At 47.6% G+C, this 27,738-nt stretch overlaps 1 protein-coding gene across 4 annotated transcripts in view; it reads left to right on the top strand.

Moving 5' to 3' along the window:
- The window catches only part of TLN2 (talin 2), a gene marked incomplete at its 5' end in the record, with an annotated part of 203,651 nt that overhangs the window by 111,663 nt on the left and 64,250 nt on the right, over positions 1 to 27,738 (top strand). For all 4 annotated transcript variants that reach the window (XM_079698821.1, XM_079698822.1, XM_079698823.1 and 1 more), the window contains 8 exons: positions 1,275 to 1,397; positions 2,705 to 2,848; positions 4,620 to 4,781; positions 10,620 to 10,760; positions 11,226 to 11,407; positions 12,526 to 12,658; positions 15,188 to 15,289; positions 19,783 to 19,953. In XM_079698821.1, the coding sequence (XP_079554947.1) occupies positions 1,275 to 1,397; positions 2,705 to 2,848; positions 4,620 to 4,781; positions 10,620 to 10,760; positions 11,226 to 11,407; positions 12,526 to 12,658; positions 15,188 to 15,289; positions 19,783 to 19,953 (1,158 nt within the window). The remainder of the gene's footprint in view (positions 1 to 1,274; positions 1,398 to 2,704; positions 2,849 to 4,619; positions 4,782 to 10,619; positions 10,761 to 11,225; positions 11,408 to 12,525; positions 12,659 to 15,187; positions 15,290 to 19,782; positions 19,954 to 27,738) is intronic.

Below are 27,738 nucleotides of genomic sequence, written 5' to 3' on the forward strand. Positions count from 1 at the left end.
AAGATCTTATTTCTTAGTATTTAATTTAACGTGGGTGGCAGTTGGAGGGGGGTGGTCTAAAAAGACTTATCAGAGCAATAATAATATTTTAAAAGGTCAAGAAACACTGATCTATGGTAATTGCACCAGTGTTTTTGAGAATGCCTCAAAATCAGGATAAAATGAATGTAAGCAAGATGAATGGAATTTCTTTCTTTCCCTATCCAAGATGGCTTCTTGACAAACAAAGAGCTCTGTGTTGGGTTCTAGACTTGGATGTGATAGTCTCCCTAAAGCGTTCTGTTGGACATCCTTCAGTTCTAAGATCTGTGACCCTGGAAAGTAGGGCCTGCCTTCCTGGGGCATGAGGAGGCCCATGAAGACACAACATCAGATGTGGGGCAGGCGCCTTGCCTCTGCCTGCGTGACCTTCTGTCTGACCTTGTGCATGGTGCTTGACCTCTTTGGGTTAGATTCTGAGTACTGAAATCCCTTTTAGCTGTTATTTTAAAGACCTCTGATAGGGACTTCCCTGGTGGCGCAGTGGTTAAGAATCCGCCTGCCAGTGCAGGGGACAAGGGTTCGAGCCCTGGTCCGGGAAGATCCCACATGCCACGGGAGCAACTAATCCTGTGCACCACAACTACTGAGCCTGCGCTCTAGAGCCCACGAGCCACAACTACTGAGCCCACGTGCCACAGCTACTGAAGCCTGAGCGCCTAGAGCCCGTGCTCCACAACAAGAGAAGCCACTGCAATGAGAAGCATGCACGCTGCAACAAAGAGTAGCCCCCTCTCGTTGCAACTAGAGAAAGCCCACGCATAGCAATGAAGACCCAATGCAGCCCCCCAAAATTAATTAATTAATTAAAGACTCAATTAATAAGTGAATAATATTGGGAAGAGTGTGTCTTCTGCTTTCTGGGTATGGTCTTCACCTACAGCTCGGTAGATATGTCTGATTTTATATTCTGGGAACTAACAGTTCTCAGTTTAGACCATTCACCCATGGGCTGCCCTGTATAGATTTTAGTTTATTGATCTGTGTATAGTAACTGTACCTCCTTGAGATATAGATAACTTTTGGGTGAAAGCTTCAGACTTTCATTATTTATTTCTCTTTGCGGAACAGAAATGATATCATTATCTTGAATCTCTTCTTATTGCAAATAAAGTAAAATAATGGCAAATATTGTAAATTAAGTGGCCTTGAACATTCAAGTTGGACGGGTAGCCCCTTTACCCCATGGTCTGAAGGAATGCTGGTCGGAATATCGCTGGTGGTTCGTTTTGCAGGTTCTGGGAGAGTCGATGGCAGGGATTTCACAGAATGCCAAGACCGGGGACCTGCCTGCTTTTGGGGAGTGTGTGGGGATTGCGTCCAAGGCTCTCTGTGGGCTGACGGAAGCTGCAGCCCAGGTAAGGCAGGGGTCCCCATGCCCCACAATGCAGGCCTTCCAGCCCTGTCCTGTGCCGGGTCCCTGTGGGAGGCACGCAGGGGCTTCAGCTTCAGCTCCATCTCCACCCATCACCACGGAAACCATGGGGAAGGTGGTGGCTCTTGCTGGCTGAGCATTTAGGCAAAACATCAGCCCGTTACCCCTAGAGCAGAGCAGCCTGGAGAGAACACTGAACCCTGCAGACCCAGCCTAAGGGTTCAGAGGCCGGTCTTTTTTTTTTTTTTTTAAGGTCATTGTTACAGATAAGTTGTTTGGGGAAAAAAATAGGTATGACACAATTCAAATTCCCTCTGAGGCTTTAGAGTTGCAAAAGTCTTAGTCATGCTCTTTTTAGAATCAGAAGGAGAAAAAATTGCATGCCATCACACAGAGTCGTGATCAGGCATGTTCCTGGCTCGTCTTCAACTGTGCTGTGTGTTTCCAATAATTGCTGTGCTCATGTAACTGAACTTCCAAGAATGTCAGCATTTACCTTGAAGGATTTATCATTTGACAATTGCCTTGAGCCTAGAAGATTTTATTGAACCAAAGAAAAACATCCCTAGTTTAGGGGGTGAAATCACCTTCCCTTATTTGGCCCCTCATATCTCAGGGGAAATGAGTTAAGGTTAGAACTTTCCCTCACAGATTCATTTTCTCCCTGTTATTTGGCTAACACCTCCAAAGGGTTTGATGAGAAGACCTTCTCTTGTAGCCTCTTGTCCTCTTGGAGACCAAATATTGCGTTTTTTTTCCTCTGAACCATTTTATTCATTCTTACTTACCGCTTCAAATACTGGCCTAAACGATAAGGATACATTAGGCTACGAGATGAGAAATCCTCATGTAGGGCAGGCTCCAGGGTTGGCCTACCCAGTAGCTCCACACCATCAGTCTACACCCACTTTTTTTCCCCTCTGCCATCTGCCTGCCAAAGAGTGAGCTCCATGCTGAGGCTGGTCCCCCTCATGGTCATAAGGTGGCTGCCAGAGCACTCAGGTCTGCATCCATCCTTGGTCATGCCCCATGGAAGAGCTTCTTGAGGCTTTCTTTAGAACAAGGAGACTGTTCCCAAAAGCCCGTAGCAAACTCCTGCTGGCATGTCCCTGGCCCAAGCGAGTGTCAGCTTGTCCATGCCTAAACTCTTATTGATGAGATGACTCTGACCACCTTGTACTGGGAGCACCTGAGAATGACTGTTGTATGTATACTGTGGGACCACACTCCCCCACAGGCCTATCTAGGAGTACAGCGAGCCTGAGCTGTGGTTTACGTCCTCCCTTCCAGGCTGCATACCTCGTTGGCATCTCTGATCCGAACAGCCAGGCAGGCCATCAGGGCCTTGTGGACCCCATCCAGTTTGCCAGGGCAAACCAGGCTATCCAGATGGCATGCCAGAACCTGGTGGACCCCAGCAGCAGCCCATCACAGGTAACTTTGGGGCAAGGATGTGAGATCTGCATGTCCTTGAGCTCTTGGAGGTGGGTGGTGGGAGATTGTGAGAATAAAGATTACCATTCTTTCAGAACTTGCAAAGCCAGCCAGATCATGACTTAGGGGGATGTTGCAAAACGTGGTGAGGGTGGAACAGGTAGGTGCTTTGGAATGGAGTGCTGGAAGGCAGTCGCAGTGGCGTAATCACAGCGAGATTCATCAGGAGGCTCCCGGTTCCATTTGTTCAGTTCAGGGGACATAACGTTGAGGGCTTGTTCTGTGCTCGGCACTAAGGGTCACCGTGAATGAGACCCGACCCCCTACCCCCTTAACTCTTACTGTGGGTTAAAATTTGGAAGATGGAGTGATCGGGGTATGATGACAGGCAAGGGAGGCACAGAGGAAGGTGTGATGAATTATCTGAGGGGCTCTCAGGGGTCACTTCCCAGAGATGGTGGTGTTGACCCAGACCCCAAAGCTGGGTCAGAATCCATAGCACAGAAGGAGCCACAGAGACATTTGAGAACTAGACAGTATGTGTGACGTTCCCTAATACTTCTAATACCCAAGTGACATGGATCGTGTTCAATAATTCCAGCAGTATGTGCTAAAAAGCACAAGAATGGGGCTTCCCTGGTGGCGCAGTGGTTGAGAGTCCGCCTGCCGATGCAGGGGACGCGGGTTCGTGCCCTGGTCCGGGAAGATCCCACATGCCGCGGAGCGGCTGGGCCCGTGAGCCATGGCTGCTGAGCCTGTGCGTCCGGAGCCTGTGCTCCGCAACAGGAGGGGCCACACCGTGAGAGGCCCACGTACCGCAAAAAAAAAAAAAAAAGAAAAGAAAAAAAAGAACAAGAATGGCCTATATGGGCTAGCAGAGGCAGGCTGTGATGGGCACATCTACTGCTGACCCTGGGACCAGCGTTCTTGAGGCAGGAGAAGGACCCAAGTAAAGGATACCTGGGGGACCACGGGGAGCTAAGGCAGGTGTCAGTGCACCTGAGATCCCTTACCTGTCCAGTTAAGGCCAAAGGGGTGTTACCAGCCTCAGCAAAGTGGATCAGGCAGATTCAGAAACACAGCTGGGGCTGGGAGATCCCTGAACCACACCCCTTAATAAGGTGCCTATAGCCCACCTGGGGGTGACATTCAGCTGCATGTGACTGTTAAACACTTGAAATGTAACTGATCCAAACTGTGATGGGCTGTAAGTGTAAAATACTGACCAATTTCAAAGACTTAGTAGGATAAAGGATTGTAAAAGCTTAATATTCTTAAATTGATTACATGGTGAAATGAAATGTTTTGGATATATCAAGCTCAATAAAATAGATCATTTACAATAATTTCCCTTGTTTCTGTACTTATTTTCATGTGGCTACTAGAAATTTTAAAATTAGATATGTGGCTCGCACTGTATTTCTGTTGGGCAGCGCTGGCCTAGACCCTGGGCCGTGTCCCTCCTGGCTGGGGGGTCGCAAAGGATAGCTGACAGCATCTCCTCTGAAACCGCCTGGAGCCCAGCCCACTCCCACATCAGCCCTGCCTTTCCTTCTCTTTGTTTAGTCTCTCTGCCTTAATAATTCCCACCCTCCCCTTTCTTGGAGTGACTTCAGGGGCGGCAGAGCTAGAGACATGGGTTTTATTTCCACGAGCCCTAGACATGTGAGTTGAGGGGGAATCCAGGGCTCGGGACCAGGGTGGACTCCAGTGAACTGGACCCCTCTGCACTGAAGCGTGGGGTGCCCCCAACCCAGTCCGTGCTTTATAGGTTCTGTCAGCTGCCACGATTGTCGCCAAGCACACCTCAGCCTTGTGCAACGCCTGCCGCATCGCCTCATCCAAGACGGGCAACCCTGTGGCCAAGAGGCACTTTGTCCAGTCAGCCAAGGAAGTCGCCAACAGCACTGCCAACCTGGTGAAGACCATCAAGGTAGGTCGCTGAGCTGAGGCCTTAGAAATCCCTGTGACACCTGTTGCAGAGGGGGGAAAGAGGTAGGGGATTGAAGCTCTGCTCTCTAATACTTGCTTTTAGTGGAGTTCAACTTCTAATTCAGTCTCATGATTTAAGTCACTGAGGAGCGGTTCATTAGTGATGGAGATATTTATCTGGAAAAACCAACAGCCTTGGTCTCTACTAACCTTCTGCATAGTGTGTGGGGAGGGGTAAACTATGTGCTTAGTGGGGGAGGGTGGTTTTGAGGGGCTGGTAGAGGGCCCTGCCATGGTTGTTAAATATCTCTGGACCAAGAGAGAAGGTGGAGGGAGAATGGAAAGGGAAAATCTTTTTAAAAAGTCAATTTATTCTGTCCTATGATATCTATTCTATTTATAGTTGTTTAAATGTTTTCAGTGGAGCATGAGCTTCTTAAAATAGAGCATTCCATGTTGATAACAAGTTCGTCTTTGTGTTCGTGGCTATGGACAGGTTGAGGGGAAGCAGGGCAAGGGTAGCCTGTGAGGAGGGAATCGCAATAGCTGGGCTGTAGTATTTGTAGCTGGGTGATCAGACCGCAAACCCGGTCTGCCGTGCGTGGGACACCCAGCAGACACCAAGCAGCTGACCTGGTGGGAAGACAGCCACAGCCTGGACAGCAGACCCCTGGCAAAGAACCTCCAAAGGAGATGGTCATGGAAGGCAAGCTACCAGCTCTGTGCAAACCAGGAAATGCAGGAGGGAAGGCCGTTGGAGGGTTCACACTTTACTGAAGGATTTTCACACTCGTGGAGGTGGGATGATCTGCTTTGTTGCCGGGCAACTCCTGGAGGGATGGGGCTTTTCCCCCTGTTCTCTCCAGAGGATATGTTACTACACACCTCATTTCACTTGCACTACACAAAGCCAATTTAGTCTTGTGGAGAAATTAGTCAACAGACTGAGCCAAGCAGAAGCCAAGGAGAGACTGTGCAGCCCACAGCAGTTGGAAGCGTACAGGCAAGAGCCACGGGGCAGTTATCCCTGTCAGCGATTACTTAGCTACTTAAACAGAGTCTTTAAAAAAAAAAAACAAAAAACTTAAAACCCGCTTATTTGAAGACAATAATAAGATAGATTGAAGATGAATAAATAAAGCCAGTGCCCAGGTGCCCCCAGGATCCTGCTGGCAGCTCCCTTTAATTACTGTCATGGTTCATGGTATTAGAAATGAATAAAGCTTATGTTTTCCGATATTTAGTTTACCCAAAGCCTGTTCCGTGTTTTGTGTATATCACTCATGCAGTCCACACAACCAACCACCCTGTGCCTGCCATCCCCATTTTTACGGTCAGGACAGTGATGCACAAGGAGGTGAAGTAACTTTCTTGGGGTGATTCAGCCACTAAGTGGTGGACCGGAATTCAGACCCAGATCTCCTGCTCTTTCCACTCAAGCCTACTCTCGCCCATGGCATGCAGTGTACATCGTTAGCCTGGAGAGACTAAGCCATCTCACCAGCCTGGGAAGAAATACCTGGTTGTGTTTACAGTGCTTGTGTGCCAGTCTAGGGGGAGGCAGGCCTGGAAAGACAGCAATAGAATTGAGATGTAGTGACATCATTGTCGGTTGCTGTGTAACTAACTTATTTCAGTTAAAACTTGGCCATTTTCCGATCATCAAAAAAACAGACTAGATTTAGATGGACCAAGGGGGAGACAAAGGCAAGGAACTATTCTATACAAATTCTGGGAGACCTTTCTTTTCTGCCTTCTCCTCGGTTTTAAATCCCTACCTGTCTCCGTTAAGATCTCATTTTCTTTTCAGATTCTCCTCACAGTGGCAACCCCTCTTTGTAACTGCCTGCAGCAGATGAGCTCTTGTGGTGGCCTTAAACATAGGCCTGTGCAGAAACACCAGAGGGGGGGGTGCAGGCTGTTGTGACATGGAGAAGATGAAGCCTCCTTCCCCGCGAGCACCCTGGGAATCGATAGCAGCGCGCAAGGAACAGAAATGACCCTCTTGCCCCACAGCTTGCTGAAATGCGCTTGGTGTTTCGATTCCCATCAGGTGGCAGGCTTTGCCGGGGACAATGAACTTTGTTTTGAATTTACTAATAGGAAAATGGTGAAGGTCACTTCACTGTAGCACACTGTACTACGTATCGAATAGACTTGCTGAGTTAAGGAATGGTTAAGAATCCTGTCAAATAGCAAAGCAAATGAATGTTTAATTCCCTAAATGCTTGAAACAGCCGCCATCGAGGCTGAATTTTGCTCTATGTTTTATGCTTCTTAGTCCTTTTTTTTTTTTCCTTTAAATCACAAGGATGTGCCCAAGCCTAAATCCCAGCTGCCCCACCTTTCTAGTCACAATGAAAGGAGGGGAACCCCTCCCCAGAGGAGCACTGGCGAGCAGGGAGCAGATTACCCCACAGTGGGTCATCAGCACCCATTAGAATGCCTGCCTCCAGGGATCATAAATCTCTGCTGATGGCATTCTTTGCAATCCCAAAGCATGGCTCAGCAAGAATAAATACGTGCACCCTCCTCCCTGCCAGGTGCTGCTCTCAATGCCGGCCAACTTAGAAACACACGGAGCCCTAACCACAGGTGCCGTCTTTCTGCTGGTTCCCCCGTGTACCAATGCCTTCTCCTCTCTCCCCAGTCAGCTCTTTACCTAGCCTCAAATCAGATGTGTGGAATCGAATGTTATTTTAAATGTGCAGTCACTCAGGTTTAGGTGCCAAGTAGAAATTGTGCAACAACACAGCTTTTGTTTCTCTGAGAAGTTGGAGTGCGGCCTTGCCTCTCGCAGTGGAGTTGAAGCTCAGGGTTTTGCCATTAAGCATTGACAGGGCATCCAAAAGACACCAGGTCCAGCTCTCATTAACCGGTTTTAACTCGGCTGTAAGTACGTTTTCTTGATATTCCTTTTGTTTGGATTGGTAAATAGGTTTCTTGAGAAGAAAAAAGAGGGATAAAAACCTCTTGGGCTTCTTACGCCTTATTCTTGTTGCCTTTTCTAAGGTCAGTAGGAGGGAAGGGAGCCAGGGGTCTTCGGTTTTGGTCTGAGGCATGAGCTTGGCTTACCGTGTCACTTTCTAGGTGTTGGTTTTATCACCTGAAACATTGGAGCTTTGGGATTAAATGATCTTTAAGATCCCTTCTAACCCCCAAAGTCCATGAATCTTTGATTCTGGTGCACATGCAGAAATTGTTTCTCCCAGATCCCTGTGAGATTTTTGCTAAGTGTGAGAACGTTCACAGGAGCTGGCTCAGGGTCCTGATGGGGCCTGGGCATTTGGCTAAGTGGATTTACCCTTTCATTGTTATGACGGGTGTACTAAACATTCTGTGACATGGAATATCTATGTGAAAACTGTCGTGCCTGCCTGAAGTTTCACCTCTGGTCAGATTTGAGTATTCAGTTTACTGGGGTTGCTCAGCCATCTCCAGAGTGGAAGCAGCATTCAGAAGTGAAATACTGTCTATGTAAACAAACCATCCTTTCTGATGCTCAATTCTTCCTTTGGAGGAAATGGCTTTCCCCTCTTGAAAATGGAAAACAGTGCTGGATTGGAGCTTGACGTTGTAGTCCACAGCCCACGCTATTCAGGGTCCTGCCCTTGACCCACAATGGGCTACATGATATGTGATTTTAGGGCCCAGTCTCAAAGAAAAAATCCTTTCTTCATCCTGTTGGTGCAGTCGATGAAACTGCACAATTAGAAAATCATTCCTTGGGATTTACCTGGTGTAATTATCTTGTCATTTTTAATAAGTTCACCTAAGAGTTGGTGGCATGATCAGACATCTGCCTTCCTAATAGGCCGAGAGTGTTGTAGACAGTGGGAAAGGGGATGGGAGGAGTGTGGAGAGGTCAGGGGCAGGAGAAATGAGCAGTACCACTGAGAGGCTCGGCATCTTCCACTGAGCTAGAAGCCCTATCCCACTGGAGGGGGTGCGATCGGTGCAGCTGGGATGCGAGTTCCTTTGATGCCGAAGTCCACTCCTGCCATCTGCCTGCTTCAGTGGTCCGCCTGTGCTGGGGCCACTATTGTCAGGCTCCTGCTATGCGGCACCCAGCCGGCCTCCCAATGTGTGCCCAAATTGCTCCGAAGCCTGGTAGGGCCTGACCTCAAGGAGTCAATGATGGTCATAGTGCAACAAGATGAGAGCGCCCAGACGGTTCACTGCCATGTCGCCAGTACAGTGCTTCAGTGGAGGTAACAGATGCTAACTCAACTTTTACTGAGTACGTGAGTGGAGTCAGAACTGAAGCCATAAATATGAGTAAGTAGCAGGCACATAGGGTTTCCACTGGGCCTGGAAGAACCACAGAATGGGGGAAGTTAGGGTCAAGGTCAGTGCCTATCTGGTAGAGAAGGGCATGAGCAGAGGCAAACTATGCACAGTACTAGTGACGACGGTAAATTAGCCAGGCTTATGGGAGTTCCTTAGAAAATATTAGCATGGCGGATGTGTAATTACTGCCCCAACCTGTCAAGACTTGATTGGAATATAGCTGTTATTCAAGTAGCCTTTAAACTAACCATGCCTGCCTACTCTTTCCTTATTGAAAAATAGAAATGTTCCCATCTCAGATCTGGTTTGTTTTGTAATTGCTGGTGCCTCTGGTTTTTTGTTCACTAATTGTCTAAATTGACTTTTATATGTTGCTCATAATGGTTAAATTAAAAGTTTAATTCATCATTTAACAAAGAAATTTACGTTCTCAACAAACATAACTGCCTTCTCAAATGTTGCCCTTTGCTGGGAGGCAGGGGTGCTGCCATTGGTCACAGGCCATCGGTTCTAGCAGCCTTGTGCTTGAGGAGGTGCAGTCCATGGTTGGGGAACTTGGGATCCAAGTGTTGACCCTTTGTGGGGTGGCCTGGCATGCATCACAGGCCGCTTTCCTGGCTTGTCTTCTGTGCAGGCTATTGATCGGCGATGTGACTAATCATTCAGTGCCATTGTATTACTGCTGCTAATTTTAAAAAGAAATAAACTTTGGAAGCAAAAGATACATAGATAAAAAGCCCATGTGTGTAGAGCTCAGTGAATTTTCCCACGCCGAACACACCTAAGTAACTGTGGCCAGTTGAAGAGACAGAACATGGCCAGTGCCCAGAAGCCTACTGCTGTTCCTTCAGTCTCACTGGCTCCAACGGGTGACCTGACAGCTAACACCCAGAATTAGTTTCACCTGTTTTTGTACTTTTGCACAAATGGAATCGTATAGTGGGTACCCTATTGTGTCTGGCCTCCTTACCGAAATATTGCATGTGTGAGATTTGTCCATATTGCTGGGAATAGCTCTAGTCTGTTTTTTCCCATTGCATTCCATTTTGCTAATTTGAAAATGACAGATACATAAGCCCTCCCTCCGTCAGTCATTCAGGGACATCCAGGTAAAAATAGCTTAAAAGAAGTTGAAAGTGGTACACAGTGTAAGATATTTTTATAGTTTGGCAAGGAATAGACTTAATTGGAGTGAAATGGAGGGGAAGAGCCAAAGGGTTATAGTCTCAAAAGTAGGGAAGAAAGTGGCTCAGCCACAGGGATGGACAGCATAGCTCAAGGGGAGAGAAGAGCAGGTGCTCTTTGAATCACATTAAGTGGGGAGTGGATGGGCTGTGAGGTCAGTTGGCCTGTGAGCCACACACTCAGCTTTATTTCTTACCATTGCTCACTTAGCCCCTCTACTTGATGGCGGAGATCCCTCCAGTCAGTTCTTATTCATTGTTTATGGATTCACCAGACATTTTCAGTATTCCCATTAAACCACCTTCTTTTCGCTGGGTGGTGATTGCTGCAGCCCAGGAGTGATCTCTGTGTTTTCTCCCATCAGGCTCTGGATGGGGATTTCTCTGAGGACAACCGCAACAAGTGTCGAATTGCCACCACCCCCTTGATCGAAGCCGTGGAGAACTTGACAGCATTCGCCTCCAACCCTGAGTTTGTCAGCATTCCTGCCCAGATCAGCTCCGAGGTAGGGAATCCTTGCAGCAAAGGTAATACTGAGGTCTTTGGCTTGTTTTGTGTGGCACTGAATGGGCATGAACAGTTAAGGATTCCAAAAACTCTTTCTGTCAATATGTAGGGCACTGTTACTGTTGTCATTGATGATGCAAACAGAGTTCATGAAACTCAATGTCTGTATATCACTTAAGAGGTAATATCTTGGCTTTATATGTTGAGAACAATCTCTGTGCGTAGGTTTGGGGCTGATTCTTTCTCGGTATGTGTCACACTCAAAAATAATATTTAAGGAGTGGCATAGCCCCAGGTCCTCATCATCCAGGCCCCATGTGAGCCAGCCTCCATGCTTCCCCATCCTTTGTCTCCTTTCGAAGGACAGAGGTAGTGACTTGATAAAGAACATGACCTTCCAGGGTCCAAGTCATTCACTTAGTCTGTGTGCCCTGCCCTTGACCCTTCTGCTGTTTGGTCCCAGGGCTCCCAGGCACAAGAACCAATCCTGGTGTCAGCCAAGACCATGCTGGAGAGCTCATCATACCTCATCCGCACTGCACGCTCACTGGCCATCAACCCCAAAGACCCGCCCACCTGGTCTGTGCTAGCGGGACATTCCCACACCGTTTCTGACTCTATAAAGAGTCTCATCACGTCTATCAGGTTAGTGTCTCCTCCAGAAATTGCTAGCGGCCTGCATCCGACAGGGCAGGAGGGAGATAAGCCCATCAGGACTTTTATTTAATAGCAACGTGGTTGATCATTGTCATCATCTTTTTCTTTACCTCTTTGGGACCAGCGGTAGTACTTGCCACAACAATAATAGCTAACTAAAGTATTTATCATATATTAGATACTATTCTAAGCATTTTACCTGTATTGCATTATATGTTCATCACAACAACCTTGTAAAGTAGATGCTGCTATTGTCTCTCTTTTACTGATTAGAGAATTCAGGCAGAAAAGCATTTAGATAACATTCCCAAGGGCATCCCCAGGCATGATTGCTTTAGTCCCAGTCCTTGTAAACATTGTACCATATTGTCAATACCTAGGAGATTAGGCAGAGAGCACCACTGCTTATTTAGCAGGATTTGGGGTTACCTTACCTTGATAATAAGACAAAAAGAATATTCCAGGTCCCAGAGTAACTCTGGGCATCTCTAACCTCCATGGTGATAGTAGGACCTATCTACTATGAAAAATCATCCCCTGAGTAGATAAAACATTTTTGAAGTTGACCAAAGTTAATTACCCCGCAGCATGGAGTGCCTGCCTTTCCTCAGGTGTATTTTGTTTTTGAAATTGCTTTTGAAACTTAAGGCATTTCTTTCTTAATGCCTTGCAAAGAAAAATCCAGTAAATATTTTAACTCCTACCACAGCCCAGGACGTTTTCGACTAGTATGCAATGTAGAGAGCATAGTATATTTGCACTGGAAATAGCACTGACTTTTTTTTTTTTTAATGAGGGTCCTATGCCTAAGCCAGTGAATGGAGAATCCAAGTCCAAATTGTTTCATTTGCAGTTGCCTGGCATCAGCCTGAGATGGTGGATAGCACCCTACCCTTCCCACCAGAAATAGACTTAGCACAAGTGTTAAGTGAAGAAATTCCTGAGCTATGTAGAGAAGCATTGCCAAGCAAGGGTCAGGAATTCACTCCCTAAAGCAATCGAGTGGGATAGAAAGTAGACAGGGGCTCCTGGCCCACCAGTTCTGGAACAGGTTTTGGGACTTGTGCTCCGTGGAGCCCGTGTTCTACTTGCTGTGTCCCTTCCAGGGACAAGGCCCCTGGACAGAGGGAATGTGACTACTCCATTGACAGCATCAACCGGTGCATCCGGGACATCGAGCAGGCCTCGCTGGCGGCTGTCAGCCAGAGCTTGGCCACGAGGGACGACATCTCTGTGGAGGTATGCAGGGCTCTGTGGCCAGCTCGGAAGCCTCTGGAAGTACTGAAGAATCCCAACATCAGCCTTTGGGGATGGGGGAATGGCACCAACACGTTTTTGATAAAGAGCTTCATCATTGGGCCACCTTCCCCTGGAACCAGCCTGGGAAGTTTTTGGAGGGGGTAGGGCAAATGCTGAGCAGAGAATGATGGTTTGATGAAGGAACACATGTACTGCGGGGGTGGAAGGTTCAGATTTGGCTGAAATTTGGAGGGAAATGGTCATTGTCAGGTAAGAGTGTGTCAGTCGGTGGGTTTACCATATTCAGTAGAGCAGACCTAAGCGTGTAAATTTTGAGTGCTTCCCTGTCATATTTCAGCACTTTTTTGACTAATGGGCGAATTCAGCATTCAGCACTATGTGTTTGGTCCATGCAGAGATCAAGGATTCTGCCCTTGTTACTCAATATCTAGTATTGAGAGAGCTTTAGCATTCTGTTAATTCAGAGCCACATTGCCCTCTCTTGCCCATTTTTCCAAAGTTGAGAATAGAATTTTCCTACTTGGCTCCTTTGAGTTTTTTCTGTTACCTGTCCAAAGGCCCCTGATTCATACTTCTTTCTTTCTGTTGAAAGTGCCTGACGCTCAGAAGGTACTTAATAAATATGAATGTTGACTGGTGTTTCTCTCCTGACACAGAACTCATCAACAACGTACTTTGGCCCCTGTCTGTAAGCAGGGCCTAGAATTGGAATTGCTCATTTTTATTAATAGAGCTGTGTACTTCATTGTTGCTTCACCCGCCTCCCCCATTTCCAAGGAAAGAAAGAAGAAATATGTATTCTCATCCTGTGCAGAATGTTAGAATTATCGTTAACCTGTTATTAAAGTAGAATATGCATACAGAACAGTGTGCCTGTCATATGTGTGCAGCTTCCTGAACTACCACCAACCAAGCACACACTGTAACTAGCACCATGAGCAAGAAACAGAGATGACGAGCACCCCCCTCACACCCACATCCTTTCAACACCATCACCAAAGCATATCCTCTGTCTTGACTTCCTCCCTGGGAAGAAAATCCTTCCCCTTTATCTGCATGTGCTTCCTACCTATACCATATTTAATCTAACAAGCCAACTGTAGTAAGACGACCTTGCTGGGATAGTCTTGCATTCTTTTTTTTTTTGTGGTACGCGGGCCTTTCACTGTTGTGGCCTCTCCCGTTGCGGAGCACAGGCTCTGGACATGCAGACTCAGTGGCCATGGCTCACGGGCCCAGCCGCTCCACGGCATGTGGGATCCTCCCGGACCAGGGCACGAACCCATGCCCCCTGCATCGGCAGGCGGACTCAACCACTGCGCCACCAGGGAAGCCCTAGTCTTGCATTCTTGACTGTAGTTAACATGATGAGTGGGAACATAAGAAGTAATTTGCTCAATAAGACCCTTGGAAGTGTGGAGGTTTCTCTCGACCTGCCTCCATCTCTCTAAGTTTTTCCTTTTTTTTTGTTTTCAAGTTTGCGGGTTAGGCTGCTCCTCTCGTAGCCTAAACTCTGCACAAAGTCCCCCAGCCCATATGCAGTGTTGTTCGGTAGGAGAGTAGCCTAAGTCTCATTTCTATGAGCAAGATGTTGTCACTTTGTCAGGAGTCACCCCATTCCGTGCTGATGAGTGCAGACCTAAAATGTCCAGCCTTCTGATCTATTAATCTGGACTCTATGAAGTGAAGAAGCTCCTGTAAAGATTTCTACAGAGGGATCGGATCTTCCCCACGACTAGTTAACACTCTCCATCTTTGAATTCCCCGCCCCCTTCACACTTCAGCATCATCCAGATACCTTGCCCCGTCTCTTTATAGCGTGAGTTCAGTTCTTTGGGATGGAGAGCTTAAACTGTGTCTCAAACCTGAGAAGAAATGCCTTGATGGTGCCATTTTCAATAATGGTATCCGCATCACCAAATAACAGTGAACAGAGCACCTGACCATAGCCTAGTGGGCATTTCACCTGGCATTTTCACAGTTTGCTCTCTGGGAAATAGTCCTGCTGTAAGAGAGCTGATGTCATTTTTACGTCACCCTCCTCCCCACTCCCCACTTAAGGGGTTCTTAGCTCTGAGGACACTGCAACCTGGATGTTCCCTCAGACCCCACCATTAGCTACCTCCATTTAGACACAATTGTCTTCCCATCTTGGAAAGCCACTGCAGTTCCAGCTTTCCAGGAATTATGCTGAATAAGCCAAAGTAAAGATACCAGTAGCATCAGCTGTTACTATGGTGGCCAGGAGTGAGAAGCCAGTAGGAAAGATGTTCCTGGGGCCTGCTCATGTCCCTCATGGATGGAACTGTGGGGAGGAGGGGTTTAGCCCAGGGGAACTGAGGGTCGCTGGGATGGGGAGGGTCAGAGCAGTGGCTGGATGGCACACCCAGGCATTTTGATATCCATTTCTCTCGGCCTCCCTTATCTTTCACATGGACCTTTTAAAATCAGTACAACTGCATGGGGAGCTGTTGTAGGTTGAATTTGACAGCTCTCTCTCCTTATCAGGCCCTGCAGGAGCAGCTGACTTCAGTGGTCCAGGAGATCGGGCACCTAATCGATCCCATTGCCACAGCAGCTCGAGGAGAAGCAGCTCAGCTGGGACATAAGGTAATGGGCACCAGGGGATCCTGCTGAGAGTGTGTGAGAAAGAGATGGGGGGAGAGTTGTTATTGATTTTGTTGTTCTTGTTCCCCAAAGCCTCAGGGCAGGTGTTAGGGCCGGGTCAATGCTGGCTGACACTAGAGAAAATACCACTCAGCCTCCGTCAACATCTTCTCCAAAAATGACCACTTCAGGGATCTCTTTTTTTTTTTAGATGTTGTGGTTAGGAGTTTATTAATTTATTTATTTTTGGCTGTGTTGGGTCTTCATTTCTGTGTGAGGGCTTTCTCTAGTTGTGGCAAGTGGGGGCCACTCTTCATCGCGGTGCGCGGGCCTCTCACTATCGTGGCCTCTCTTGTTGCGGAGCACAGGCTCCAGACGTGCAGGCTCAGTAGTTGTGGCTCATGGGCCTAGCTGCTCCGTGGCATGTGGGACCCTCCCAGACCAGGGCTCGAACCCGTGTCCCCAGCATTAGCAGGCAGATTCTCAACCACTGCGCCATCAGGGAAGCCCCCAGGGATCTCTTTTTACTTAGTTAGCATTGAGACAAAAGCTACAGGGCAATTTTTCTGGTAGTGCTCAGACTTTGCAGCTGCCAAGGCGGTTTTCAGTCACCTATCCCTCTTGATCTTCGCTGGGACAAGCCAGAGACTGAACTTGGCATTCCTGGCCTGATGTCTGCCATCTTTTGTCCTGGCTGGCCAGCCTCATTCTGGTGTGTTTAGGGCACGTTTTTCCTCCACAGCCTCTAATATAGTGTCCATTTTCACACGTGAGGAAGCGAAGCAAAGTTGCAAACTTCACCCTCGACAGCTGAAGCTTCCATGTGCCTACTCTGCCAGCCCTTCACCTGAGCGTTCATACCCACATGGCTGCAGGTGCTGTATCATGTTCTGCCTGTTTGGGGTTCATTTTGCAAATCCTTCAAGGAGAGTTGGCTTGTCAAGCAGCCTGTGCCTCAGCAGAGAGAGGGCAGACATTGGGTTTTTAACAACCTGCAGGATTTCCTAGCATTTATCAGTGCTGCCGTGCAGATCAAGAAATCCAGTAGCCAAAATCATCTCTGCCAGGTATTGATTTTAGAAAATCAATATTCCTGCTTTTTCCAGTACAGGATAGCTTAAGGGCCTACCAAGCTTCCTGCTGGGTCTAAGGAGAGGTGTTTGGGTTTAAAATGGCCAGTATCTCTCTGCCATTGCAAGTGTGGTAAATTTCATTTCTCACCTGAGTGCCTTTATAATAAGAAAGGGCTTGTCCACCTGTGTGAAGCAGTTTGCAAGGGGCCGGGGGGCGGCGGTGTGCAGAACGGGCCTGGAGGCTGGAGCACTGCGTATGTGACTGCTGTGGGGACAATGAGTTTGGCAGAGAAACCGAACTTCTGTTCAGCAGTTACTTTTGATTCCAGTAGGAATTTCGTAAGAAAATATTTCTAGACTCCTAGGGCAACATCCTTATCTCTGCCCTTACGTTGTTTAGTGTGGAAGATTAATTCCTATGTCAGTGGGTGGCATGAAAATTTTATTTGTGTCACCTGAGTTATCAATTTACTCTGGTCCTTTGGCTAAACAAGTCTCACCTTCTGAAAGGGAGTTCTGGACAATGGCAGCCTAGTGGGCCTCCATCCAGAGGGGTCGTGGGCTGGTGGTTGATGCCCACCTGGTCCCAGTGCTTCATGACGGCGCTCAGGTGGGGTGCCAATTCAGCAGCTTCAGTCCCACTTGGGAGTGATTGATAAAGGCAGATTCTCAGACCCCGCCTGGATTGGTTTCCCACGGCTGCTGTAACAATGTACCACAAACTGGGGGGCTTAAAACGACAGAAATGTAATCTCTCACAGCTCTGGAGTCCAGAAATCCAAAATCAAGGCGTTGGCAGGGCCACACGTTTATTGGAGGCTCCATTCTTTGCTGCTCCCAGCTTGTGGTAGCTCTTGGCATTCCTTGACTGAATCTCTCCAGTCTCTCTCCGTGGTCACATTGTCTCCCTCTTTTCTGCCTTCCCTTCTTCTGTTTCTTCTAAGGACACTTGTTATCAGGATTAGGGCCCACTCAAGCAATCCAGGATGATCTCATCTTCAGATCCTTAAACACACCTACAGAGACCCCTTTGTAAGATCACCTTCACAGACTTCAGAAATTTGGACATGGACATACCTTTTTAGGGGTCACCGTTCAACCCACTCTGCCATCCTAGGCTTAGGGACTCAACATCATATACCAAATACTCAAAATTCTGTGTTATTTTCACTTCTGTACTAAATCAGGTGAGGAGGTTTCCTGTTCTGTCATGTGTCTCAATAACAGGAGGTATTAGAGTCCTTGCTAAACTTCCTAAATACAGGAAAAATCCCATCCCTTCCAAACCTTTGCCCTACAATAGGTGAAGAATAATGACCCCTAGTGTGTGTTTACTACATAGAGGCCTGTACTGAGGCCTTTACGCACGCTGACTTAATCCCCCTAAAGTTTTAAGGAACTTAGTGCTATCACATTTTACTAAGGAGGAAACTGAAATTTAGTAATAGGAAGCAATTTGCCTAAGATGTCTTAAAAAGGAATTGGCAGGGAGGATTCAAATCTCATGGCTTTGAAAGCAGAGCTTCCTCTCCACCCAGCCATCCTCCCTCCCTGAGGAAGTTGGGCACCTGTTGAGTTGTGTTTACTTATGCTCAGCACACAGCAACCCTTGACATTTTACAGTTGCACTGATAAAATGTACTTTTAAAATAATAAAACGAATCCAGAAAACATGTTGGATTCTAATGCATTAAACATTTTGACTCCTTTAGTACTTTCGGGACCCCTCCTGAACCCTGACCCCTGATGACCCATCACTGCAATTGGTGGCGACACCACCCTTCCTGGGGAAGAGGAGATGAAATCCAGTGCAGATATGCAGGGCTGTCCCTGCCTATAATATACCCTGGGGATTATGCAGACTGGGCCTTACACAGAGGTCTTTGGCCAAAGCAGGGAGCCGGGCAGGACGGGGGGCTGCCGGAATCCTGCTAAGTCATGTGCCTTGACATCGATCGGGTCTGCCCAGAGGTTGGGGAGCCCCTTTAAAATTCATACAAAGCACCATAAGGGCCAGCAGCAGCCTTGTTCAAGTGTTTTGAAACCTATCTGTAAGATAACTGTAATTGGGGATAAAACAGTCACAGGATGTTTATTGTTAGCTGATAGTCTTGTCTCACTATTAGCTTTAATGAACTTTAATATTTTGGACCCTCACCACCACCCCCAACTCCCACCCCCTGCTTTGTTGCTGACCCAGTGACTGCCGCTGCCCATGTGAAGCAGCCTTCCTGCCTGCATCCCCATCACCCTCATTCTTCCTCCACATCATGGGAAGAAGCATTAAGGGAGTTGCTGGTTAAAGAAGCATTAAGGGAGTTGAGAGCTATTCCCATCAGGTGAACTTAAATACATCTGATGGGAATAATTTAGCAATTAGTAATTGCCACACAAGATGAGGAGTTGAACGGAAAAGTGTGATCAGTGTCGTCGTGTTTTATCTGAGGGGGAATAGATGACAGTGTCTGAAGCAAGGACAGCAAAATGTTAAAATCTGATATTATGGATGCTAGGTAGATGGTGAGCTTTGGTGAGCATATACAGTCAGCCCTCCATATCTGCAGATGTCGAACCCACAGATGCAGAGGGCTGACTGTACTACAGCATTTTATATAAGAGACTTTAGCACCCGCAGATTTTTAGTATTCTTGGGGGGTCATGGAACCAATCCCCTGCAGATACCAAGGGACAGTTGTATGCACCATCGATGCTGTTACCTAGTGGAGACAGGCCTCTGCTGCAACAGTGCTTAGCTGTCTTTAGGCTTTTTTGTTCTCCCAGGTTGGGCTGATCATAAACAGCACATCTTGACTGATGGGAAATCATTTTTGCTTTTTTTTTTTTCCAAATCCACGGTTTGGTCAAAATACTTGAGGCGCAGGGCAGTTGGGTTGGCTTCCTAAAATGCTTTTGAGGGTGCCTTTACTCTCAGGCTGCTTTTCTCAACTGCCATGCTCCCCTGGCCCTCTTCTATACCCCTTCCTTTTGAGTTTGTAAGTTGCTCGCCTTTGGTTCTTTCAAAAGCTGTTCTATTTGTGAAATTAAAATTAAGATTTGTAAAATTCTCACACCTAACTGTGGATCTCAGAACAGATTTCTTAGCACTTCTGCCATGATCAGAAACAGACAAAGAGCTCCCCAGAAAAAGAAAAATCCGAACAAGAGTTCATGAATTACAAGTACTTTCAAAAGTAAAGTTGTACAAGGAATAAGGTCTGAGGACCTAATATGTATATAACATGGTGACTGTAATTCGTAATACTGGATGTAAAATAGAAAAAAACAAAAGTGAAGTCCAGCAGATCTGCCTCTCCCTGTGACTCATCCCATCCCTGTCCCAGCCCCCTTCCCAGCAGCCGGGCTCCTAAACAAGACACAGTGTTTACATGTTGCATCTGGGGCTTTTTTTTTTTGTCTTGAAAGGTGACACAACTGGCGAGCTACTTTGAGCCCTTGATCTTAGCTGCAGTGGGTGTCGCCTCCAAGATTCTGGACCATCAGCAGCAGATGACAGTGCTGGACCAGACCAAGACGCTCGCAGAGTCTGCCCTACAGATGTTGTACGCAGCCAAGGAAGGCGGAGGAAACCCCAAGGTACAGCTCAGGATGCTAGGGGCTCACTTAGGACCCTGAGAAGCCAGCACACGTTCCTCTGTATCATGTCCCTCCAGGGAGGGCACCTCCGGTTTTTGGATGGTGGCATTTGATTTTCCATTTAAAGGTGGGAAATAATCTTCTCTTGGCCTTCCCAGGAATCTTTAAGAGGAAAACCAAGAAATGCACACAATTAAGGCTGATTTAGAAGTTTGTTTTTTTTTTTTCCGTGACAGTGTGTGTAGGTAAGCATCCTTGGGAAAGAAACATGTATTGTGTGGTTATTACAGGAATAAAAACCATAATACCTGCCCGGCACCTGTTCAGTGTTGACACAAAGCAAACCTCTATTGTTTTCCACTAAGTGTCGTTTCTGTTCCTGGTACTTAGGTTCAAAGAGAAACATGGTCAAGGTCACCCATGGCATGTGTTGCTGTTGCCTTGGGGACAGTAGTTTAATATGAAAATCTCCCTTACCAGTTTACAGTGGAACATTTCTTCAGCCTGATGTGTCACCTAGGTACTTTTAAGTGGCCAAAGATGGTGACAACATGTCCTTTTCTCTCAAGGTCAGAGAAATTGTCAGGGATTGTTTTACTTGTGAAACCAGCATGCACCTTAAGTTTCCTCAGGGTTCTGGAACCTGGAGAGTGGGCTGGAGGCTTCTCCCACCACTTGTATCTTCTAGGAGCTGCCTCCACACAATCATGTGATCTTAATGGGTCTTCACCTAAGCAGACTAACTTGAGAGAGCACTACTGGAAAGATTTGTGTAGCATACTGACCTACGAGCTACAAGGATCCATTATATATATTTGTGTGTGTGTGGTTTTTTTAGTGTGCTTTGTTGTATGTCTAAGATCTTCAGATCAGTCACGTGGTATAGCAGAGAAGACTCTAGACTGAGTCAGATGGCAAAATGGTGATCTCAGAGCTAACAGCTATTGCGTGCCGACTCTGTGTCATTTATTACATCTTACACATCTTATGTAATCTTCATAGAAACTCTGTGACGTGGGAAGGTTCCCACTGCACACATGCAGAAGCTGAGGCTGCCCTGCCGAGTTGTCCGAGATCACAGGCGAGGTGCATGTGGGGTCATGTGGAAACGCAGGCCAACTCAGGAGCAAGGCCTGGGAGGGGTCAAGGAAGGAGGCAGGGAAGAGGGAGCAGCATCTGCAAAGCACAGAGAGGGTTATAAAAGGATTGCGATCTCTTTAGAAAATAGCACTCTAGTCTGGTGTGTATGGAACATGCCGAGTGTGGGGACCGTGGGACGGGAGGGAAGACTGGGCTGTACCGTGACAGGCCTCCTCCTGCACGCGAAGGAGCTGGGGCTTTCTAGTGAGCAGTGGAAACTGGCGCAGCCCATCCATAGTCTAGAAACGCCATTCTGGAAGCAGCGTGAATAATGTCTTGGACTTGCATTCTCTGTGTTCAGTTTTTCATTCATGTATCTGGCAACTCGTAAGAGATTAATTCTGGGGATTCTAACAGTTTTGAGAGCGTTCAACCTTGGCCCTCAAGTTGTTCTGAGGTTTCTGGCAAAAAAATGAGTCTGGTTGCTGAAGTGGTGGGCAGAGCAAGAACAAGAACACCCTTTGGCTGTCAGAGGTTAGTGACGGGTACCCCAGAGTCAGACCCCCGCCCCCTTTGCTCCCTCCCTAAACTGGAGCAGCTGGGACTCACCTTCCAGACCCAGTTCTAGGTTATCTTTTCTCCAGGGCTGTTTACTGCCACATCTCTACGCCTAACCTGAGGGGGTTCCATTCTCAGCAGAAGAACTCAAATTAGTAGGTTTCTGGATGTTTAAGAGATTAGCACATCTGCTTGGACTGCAAGTTCAGAGCTCCTCGTGGAATTCTGTTGTACGCCAAGGAACCTCATGGTTGGGAGCATTTGTAGTTGGCACTGTAAGCTTTATAGTGACATCCTTTGCTTGGAAGTGTGGGCTGGAGAACAGTGTGGAGTAGTTCTCAGTGAAAGACCTGAAGCACCAGGTGATGAACTAAGACATGGGATGAGTGACAGCGATGCAGGAGTTTACATGGATCCTGTCACTGGTAGCAGGTACCTGTGCTGTCTGCAGACTCTGACAGGCTTGTCACAGGGTGCCTGGGACACTGCAAGTTGGCTTGAAGGCCCTTTCCTAAGAGGCCTAGTGCAGAGACTTAATCCCCTTGGGTGCTGTTCTTTGGGCAGATGTTTACTAGGTGTTACTTGCTACGTGTTAGGTGATGTATAAAACGTATGTGTTAGATGTCGTAGTCCTTGTTTGCATGTGGTCTAAATGTGGTTAAATGGTTTTCAGTGTCTTTTATTTGGTGAGAAATAGGATAAGCTTTGGGGGGCCAACATATCTGGATTTCAAATCCCAGCTCTGCCTTTTGCTGGCAAATAACTTCCGTTGTTTCCTCATCTAAACAACAAGGTTGGTAATGAATACCTCCGGAGTAGTTGTAGAGATTATATGAGATAATGTGCCTGACATAGTGGGTGTTCCAAAAAAAAAAAATTAGAAAATAACAGTCCCAGAGCCTGGTGTTAATGAATCACATGAGTACAAGACATTTGCTCTGTGACCTCACCCTCATCCCACTGAGCCCCCTTCTACACTCATTCTGTACCTCCAGAGCTTCCCCCACCACTCACCTCTCCCCCACTCACCCCTCCCCCACTCAGTTCCCTCCTCCATCCTCCTTGAAGGGGCCCCTCCAGCGTCTGCCTGTAACACTCCAGCAAATATGCCACCCTGTCCATTGTTGGGCAGTTCTAATTATCAGCTGGTTTTTCCCCTCTACTAAAGTCGAGACCTGCCCCCTGTAGCCTTCTCCCATTTTCCAAACTCCTGTGATGTCAATGCCTGCTTTACTGGGCTTTGTAGTTGAAGCACTATAATAAAGAAATAAGGCTCCCTTGGAAGTAGACTTCAGACACGTTTCCAGAAAAGAACAGAGTCTGATTTCTCTCCTTTGCTGCTCTGTGAGGAGCAGTAACAAGGATCCCCTCCAGATTCTAAAATAATGACCTCATTGTTGAGCCTGCTGACTCCACTTGCCACATTGCTCTTGGTTGGTTAAGGCTGCCTTAATTGAGAGCCTACTGTGTCTTTTGGGGTCTGAAGCTAGTGTGCTCAGGCAGCCCATGTGTGGGATTTGGCCTCAGTGGTGTGTTCCAGATGAGGTTTGCCATTGGAGTTAGAGGACACGGCTCTGGGTAAGGCTTGGAGGAGGCCTCACAGCCTCTGAGCTGACCCTTTAAGGATCTGTGAAAACTTAAACATGTCGAGTGAAGGAGAAGCAGGCCTTCTAAAGAATTCCTCACCACAAGCAGATGGGAAGGTGGTTCACTTCTGGGACAGCCAAGATCAAGGATGTGTTTTTGTAGGTTTTGATGCTCTGGTGTGGAGAAGGTGTCCTTTACGTTTTCCAAGGAGTTCCAGAGAACTGTTTTGTGATTTACTTCTGCCACCCCCAGAATTGGCTTCTGATACCTTCCTAAGGCTGCATGGGAGAGCAGATACTTGGCAAGCCGCTCTCACTTCTCCCTGCAAATGTGTACTTTGTTTAATAGGAATGTACAGAGTTGCTAACATTTTTATGCCACCAATAGTTACCTCATTCTAAGTGAGATTTACAGAAATGCACACCTTACATTTTACCTTTTTTTTTTTTTTTTTTTTTTTTTACATTTTACCTTTTTTATAAATGAGAACATATTTGTGTGAGATGCTCTCTCTGGAGGGTTTTGTACAGGAGATGTCACTTTTCAGGCTTCCATCAAAATAAAGCAATCTGCACATTTAGTGTTTTACCTTCTCTGTGCCATGAAATCAGCCATTAACCTAAATTACCAGTTCACTCCATCACATCCCTCAGAGAGAGAGCTTTGCATCCTGATACGGTTGCCTCAGGGTAACCATCCATGATCACATATTTCACATCTCATCAGATGTTGTATTTGGAGGACTTTTCTTGATTCCTGTGGCTTTTTCATTCTGCCAGCTGAGCCAGTTCCCATGGCTCACATAGCTTCTTGGAATTCTTCTCTTTTATTTAATCACTCAAAAGAGTTATCATTTACCATCTCTCACTGGCTTCCTTACCTTCTCATCTACCAAAGTAAAGATGAATTTCTTGGGCCTTTTAGAAGGGTCCTCTCCCCCTGAGGTACGTCAGGGCAGCCATAGCCATTGCATGGGTGGACCTGGCGCCTGGGCAATGGGGTTCTGACACTACCTGGCATTAGGTCAGATTCCCCAGGTAAGACCACAGGCCCCTGCTAGACTGCCCTCGATTCAGACACCAGCCATAAACTCCAGGCTTCGTAGACCACGCTCAGTCTGACCAAGTGGCTACATTCAGAGGTTCTCACTGCCCCTTAGGTTCTGTAATTTGCTAGAACAACTCAGCTCAGGAAATTGCTCTACTTACAATTACACTTTTATTATTAAAGGTACAACCAGCCAAAAGAAGAGACCCAGAGGGTGAGGCCTGGGAGGGTTCCAAACTTGGAATTTGCATGTCCTCAGGATGTGTCACCCTCCCAGCTTACTGCTGCGCATCACCCACCAGGGGTGCTCACTCCAGCTTCCTGTCCAGAGCTTTTATTGGGATTTCATTATGTAGGCTTGATTGACTGAGTTCAGTCATATGGCCAATGATTCCATCTCCAGCCCCCTCATCTCCCCAGAGGTTGGTGGTCAGGATGATATTATGTTGCTCAAAGCCCCAGCCCTCTAATCACATCGTTGGTCTTTCCAGCACGGCCAGCCCCCAACCTGAATCTACCTACTGGTCCCCATGAGACCTTGTTAGCATAAACTACTGTGTGGTCCGAGGGGCCCACCACGAGTAACAGACACTCGTGTGATCACTTGGGAAATGCCAAGGGGTTAAAGGCTCCTAGGAACCTGGGACAAAGATTGACCAAATGCCTTACTTTTCAACAGTGGGTGAGGTTCCAGGGCCAGGGCTCATCTGGTAGCAAGCTACCAGGAGTTGGAAGACACATCCAAGCTAGGCCCTGGAGGGACTCCAAGGAGCAAACTTGGGAACTGTGAACTGGCGACAAGTTCATGGGCAAGTGTGGAGCCTCCAATGGCTGACATTGGAGGTATCAGGATGCCTGAGCCCCTGAGAGAGCTGGGGCCAGGCTGATGCTGAGATGCTAAGTGAGGCGGCACCCAGCCAACATTAGGAGTAGTACCTGGCCCTGAGGCCCCTTGCTTTTGCCACATGGTACCTGGTTGCTTTACCTCATTTAAAAGTACCCTGTTTGGGGCAGACAGGCTGAAGGCTCCTCCTTGTAGATGGCACATTCCCTGCATTAAGGTTTATTTGTTCAGTAGTCCTGGTAAATCTGACGTGACCTGTCTATAGCCTCATTTTCCTTTTGACCAGTGGCGTAGGCTCAGCAGATGGCCAGCTGGTCAGCGGCAATTGTCCTCCACCAGGCCTATTAGCTCTAGGTGCTTAAGTTCCCATTTTCAGATTGCAGCTGTCAGAGGGGTCCCTGCAGGGGATATCACCCAATTCCCACCTTCCAGGGGGCTGTGAGGATTTTAAGAGATGTACACAAGAGCGGTCAGCGCAGTGCCTGGTATAGAAGGGTCCTCAGAAATGTTAGCAGCTGTCCTTGTATGGCTGCTGTTCTGTGGTTTGATGTTTATTGTTATTCCTGGTTCCCTATCTGTCACCTAGGATGAAACATTGTAAAGTACTCAAATACCCAGCCCAAGATATAAGAACCTAGACGTTGACACTGGTATGAAAGTCCCACACTGGGCCCTCAGGTTGGTTTTCATGCTAGCCCTTGGCATCTTGCCAGCACTCACAGGCATGCTGTCCAGTTTTCCTGGTCCAGTCAGAGGAGCTAGAGCACATGTCATCCCAGCCCCAGTGAGCCCAGCCGATGGCTCGGGGACAGGGGGAGGGCCATCTGACTCCCCCACGCCACTTCTCTGCCCTCAGCTCTGCCACCCATGTTCTCTTGGAGCCTAAAAACAGATGGCTCCATTTATTTCTAAGTAAGCCTCTCCAGAGGAGAGGTTTTACCAATGACCCGTGAAGGTTATCCTTGTAAAACTATCTCCGAAAATAAAAAATGAGTCTCACTCGGTACCTTAAACCCACCTTCCCGAGGGAAGCAGAGTTAAATTGCTTGCAGGGAGCACGCGGCCTGGTTGGAGAGACGGGGCTGGGGTCGGCTGAGAGAGAACGGAAGGGGGCACGAGCTGTGGGCCAGGCACTGTACCAGTCCCCTTGACATACGGCGTTTCACTCATCTTCGCAATGCACGTTCCTTCTCGCCTCTGGACCTCGGTACAGACTGTGCCCTCTGCCTGGAAATCTCTTCCTTTTCCCCCCTCCTCACACTGCTAGAGTCTGGCTTCTTCCTCCAGGGCCTAGAAACCTCTGAGAAGTCTTCTCTAATGCCAAGGCTGGGTTAGGAGCCCTTTTTAGGTGCTGTCCCACTTAGCTGTTGCTACAAACAAGCCATCCTAAAACTTAGTGACTTCAAACACCACCATTTTTGTATTCTCTTGGCAGATGTGCAGATCCACCGAACCCAGTGAGGCAGTCCTCATTCAGGGTCCTTCCTGCCATTGTAGCCAGATGGCAGCTGGGATTTGAACAACCTGAGGCTCAGGCACTCCCAGATCTGGTGCCTGAGTGGAAATCACCCAGACTTTTGGGGGCCAGAACACCCCTTTCTACTTCTGTGTGGTCTCTCCATGCAGGCTGCCTGGCACACAGCATCAAGATAGCCAGCCTTCTCACACAGAGGCTTAGGACTTCAAAGGCACATGTCCTAAGAGAGAGCCAGGCAGAAGCTGTATCATTTTGCATTACCTAGCCTCAGAAATCAGGCAGCCTCCCTTGCCCCCCATTCTTTTCTTTGAGACCATTGCCTTCTGATGACTCTCTGATTCCAGAGTTGCTTCTCAGGGCTGTAAGAGTCCAGAGGAAAATTGATGAGGATGCAGTCATCCATGGAGGGCTTCTGCTAGGAGTGGTATTGAGGCTGGCCCTTGAAGAGAGAGGAGGATGGAGGGGGCAAACAGAACCAGTCTCTGCAGGCAGAGTGTGAGAGGGAGGAACTGTGAGGGGGCCAGCCAGGGGGCAGCCAGAGCTCTGTACCGGGGCGGGGGGCAGGGGGGGATTGTCTAGAGAGGAAGGCGCCTCCCCACCCCATGGAGGGCCTAAGAAATAGAGAAGGCGGACACCAGCCTGTTGATGAAGAGTGAAAGGGATCTTTGTTCCTCAGGGTTGTCACTGTTACCTTCTAAAGTAACTTTAGTAGTAATGGTCAATAGTTAGCATTTGCATCCTGGCACAGTTGCCTCGAGAATAACCATCCATAATTACTATATTTCACATCTCGTCAGTTGTTGGTTTGGAAGGACTCTTCTTGATTCCTGTGGCTCTTCAATTCAAAAGGCTGAGCTAGTTCCTATGGCTCACGTAGCCTCTTCTTGGAATTCTTCTCTTTTATTTAATCATTCAAAAGAGTTACCATTTACCATCTCTCACTGGCTTCCTTACCTTCTCATCTACCAAAGTAAAGGTGCAATTCCTTGGGCCTTATAGAGGGGTCATCTTCCTCTGAGGAGCTTCAGGGCAGCCATGGCCACTGCACGGGGGCATCGGGTACCGGATGCAATGCACTTCTGACACAAAATACCCCGCATTATTTCAGATTTCCCAGGTAAGGACACGGTCCCCTACTAGACTGCTCTTATTATAAACGATAAGATGGGGCTTCCCTGGTGGCGCAGTGGTT

This window comes from Hyperoodon ampullatus (assembly GCF_949752795.1).
Source record: "Hyperoodon ampullatus genome assembly, chromosome: 3".
Taxonomy (NCBI): domain Eukaryota; kingdom Metazoa; phylum Chordata; class Mammalia; order Artiodactyla; family Ziphiidae; genus Hyperoodon; species Hyperoodon ampullatus.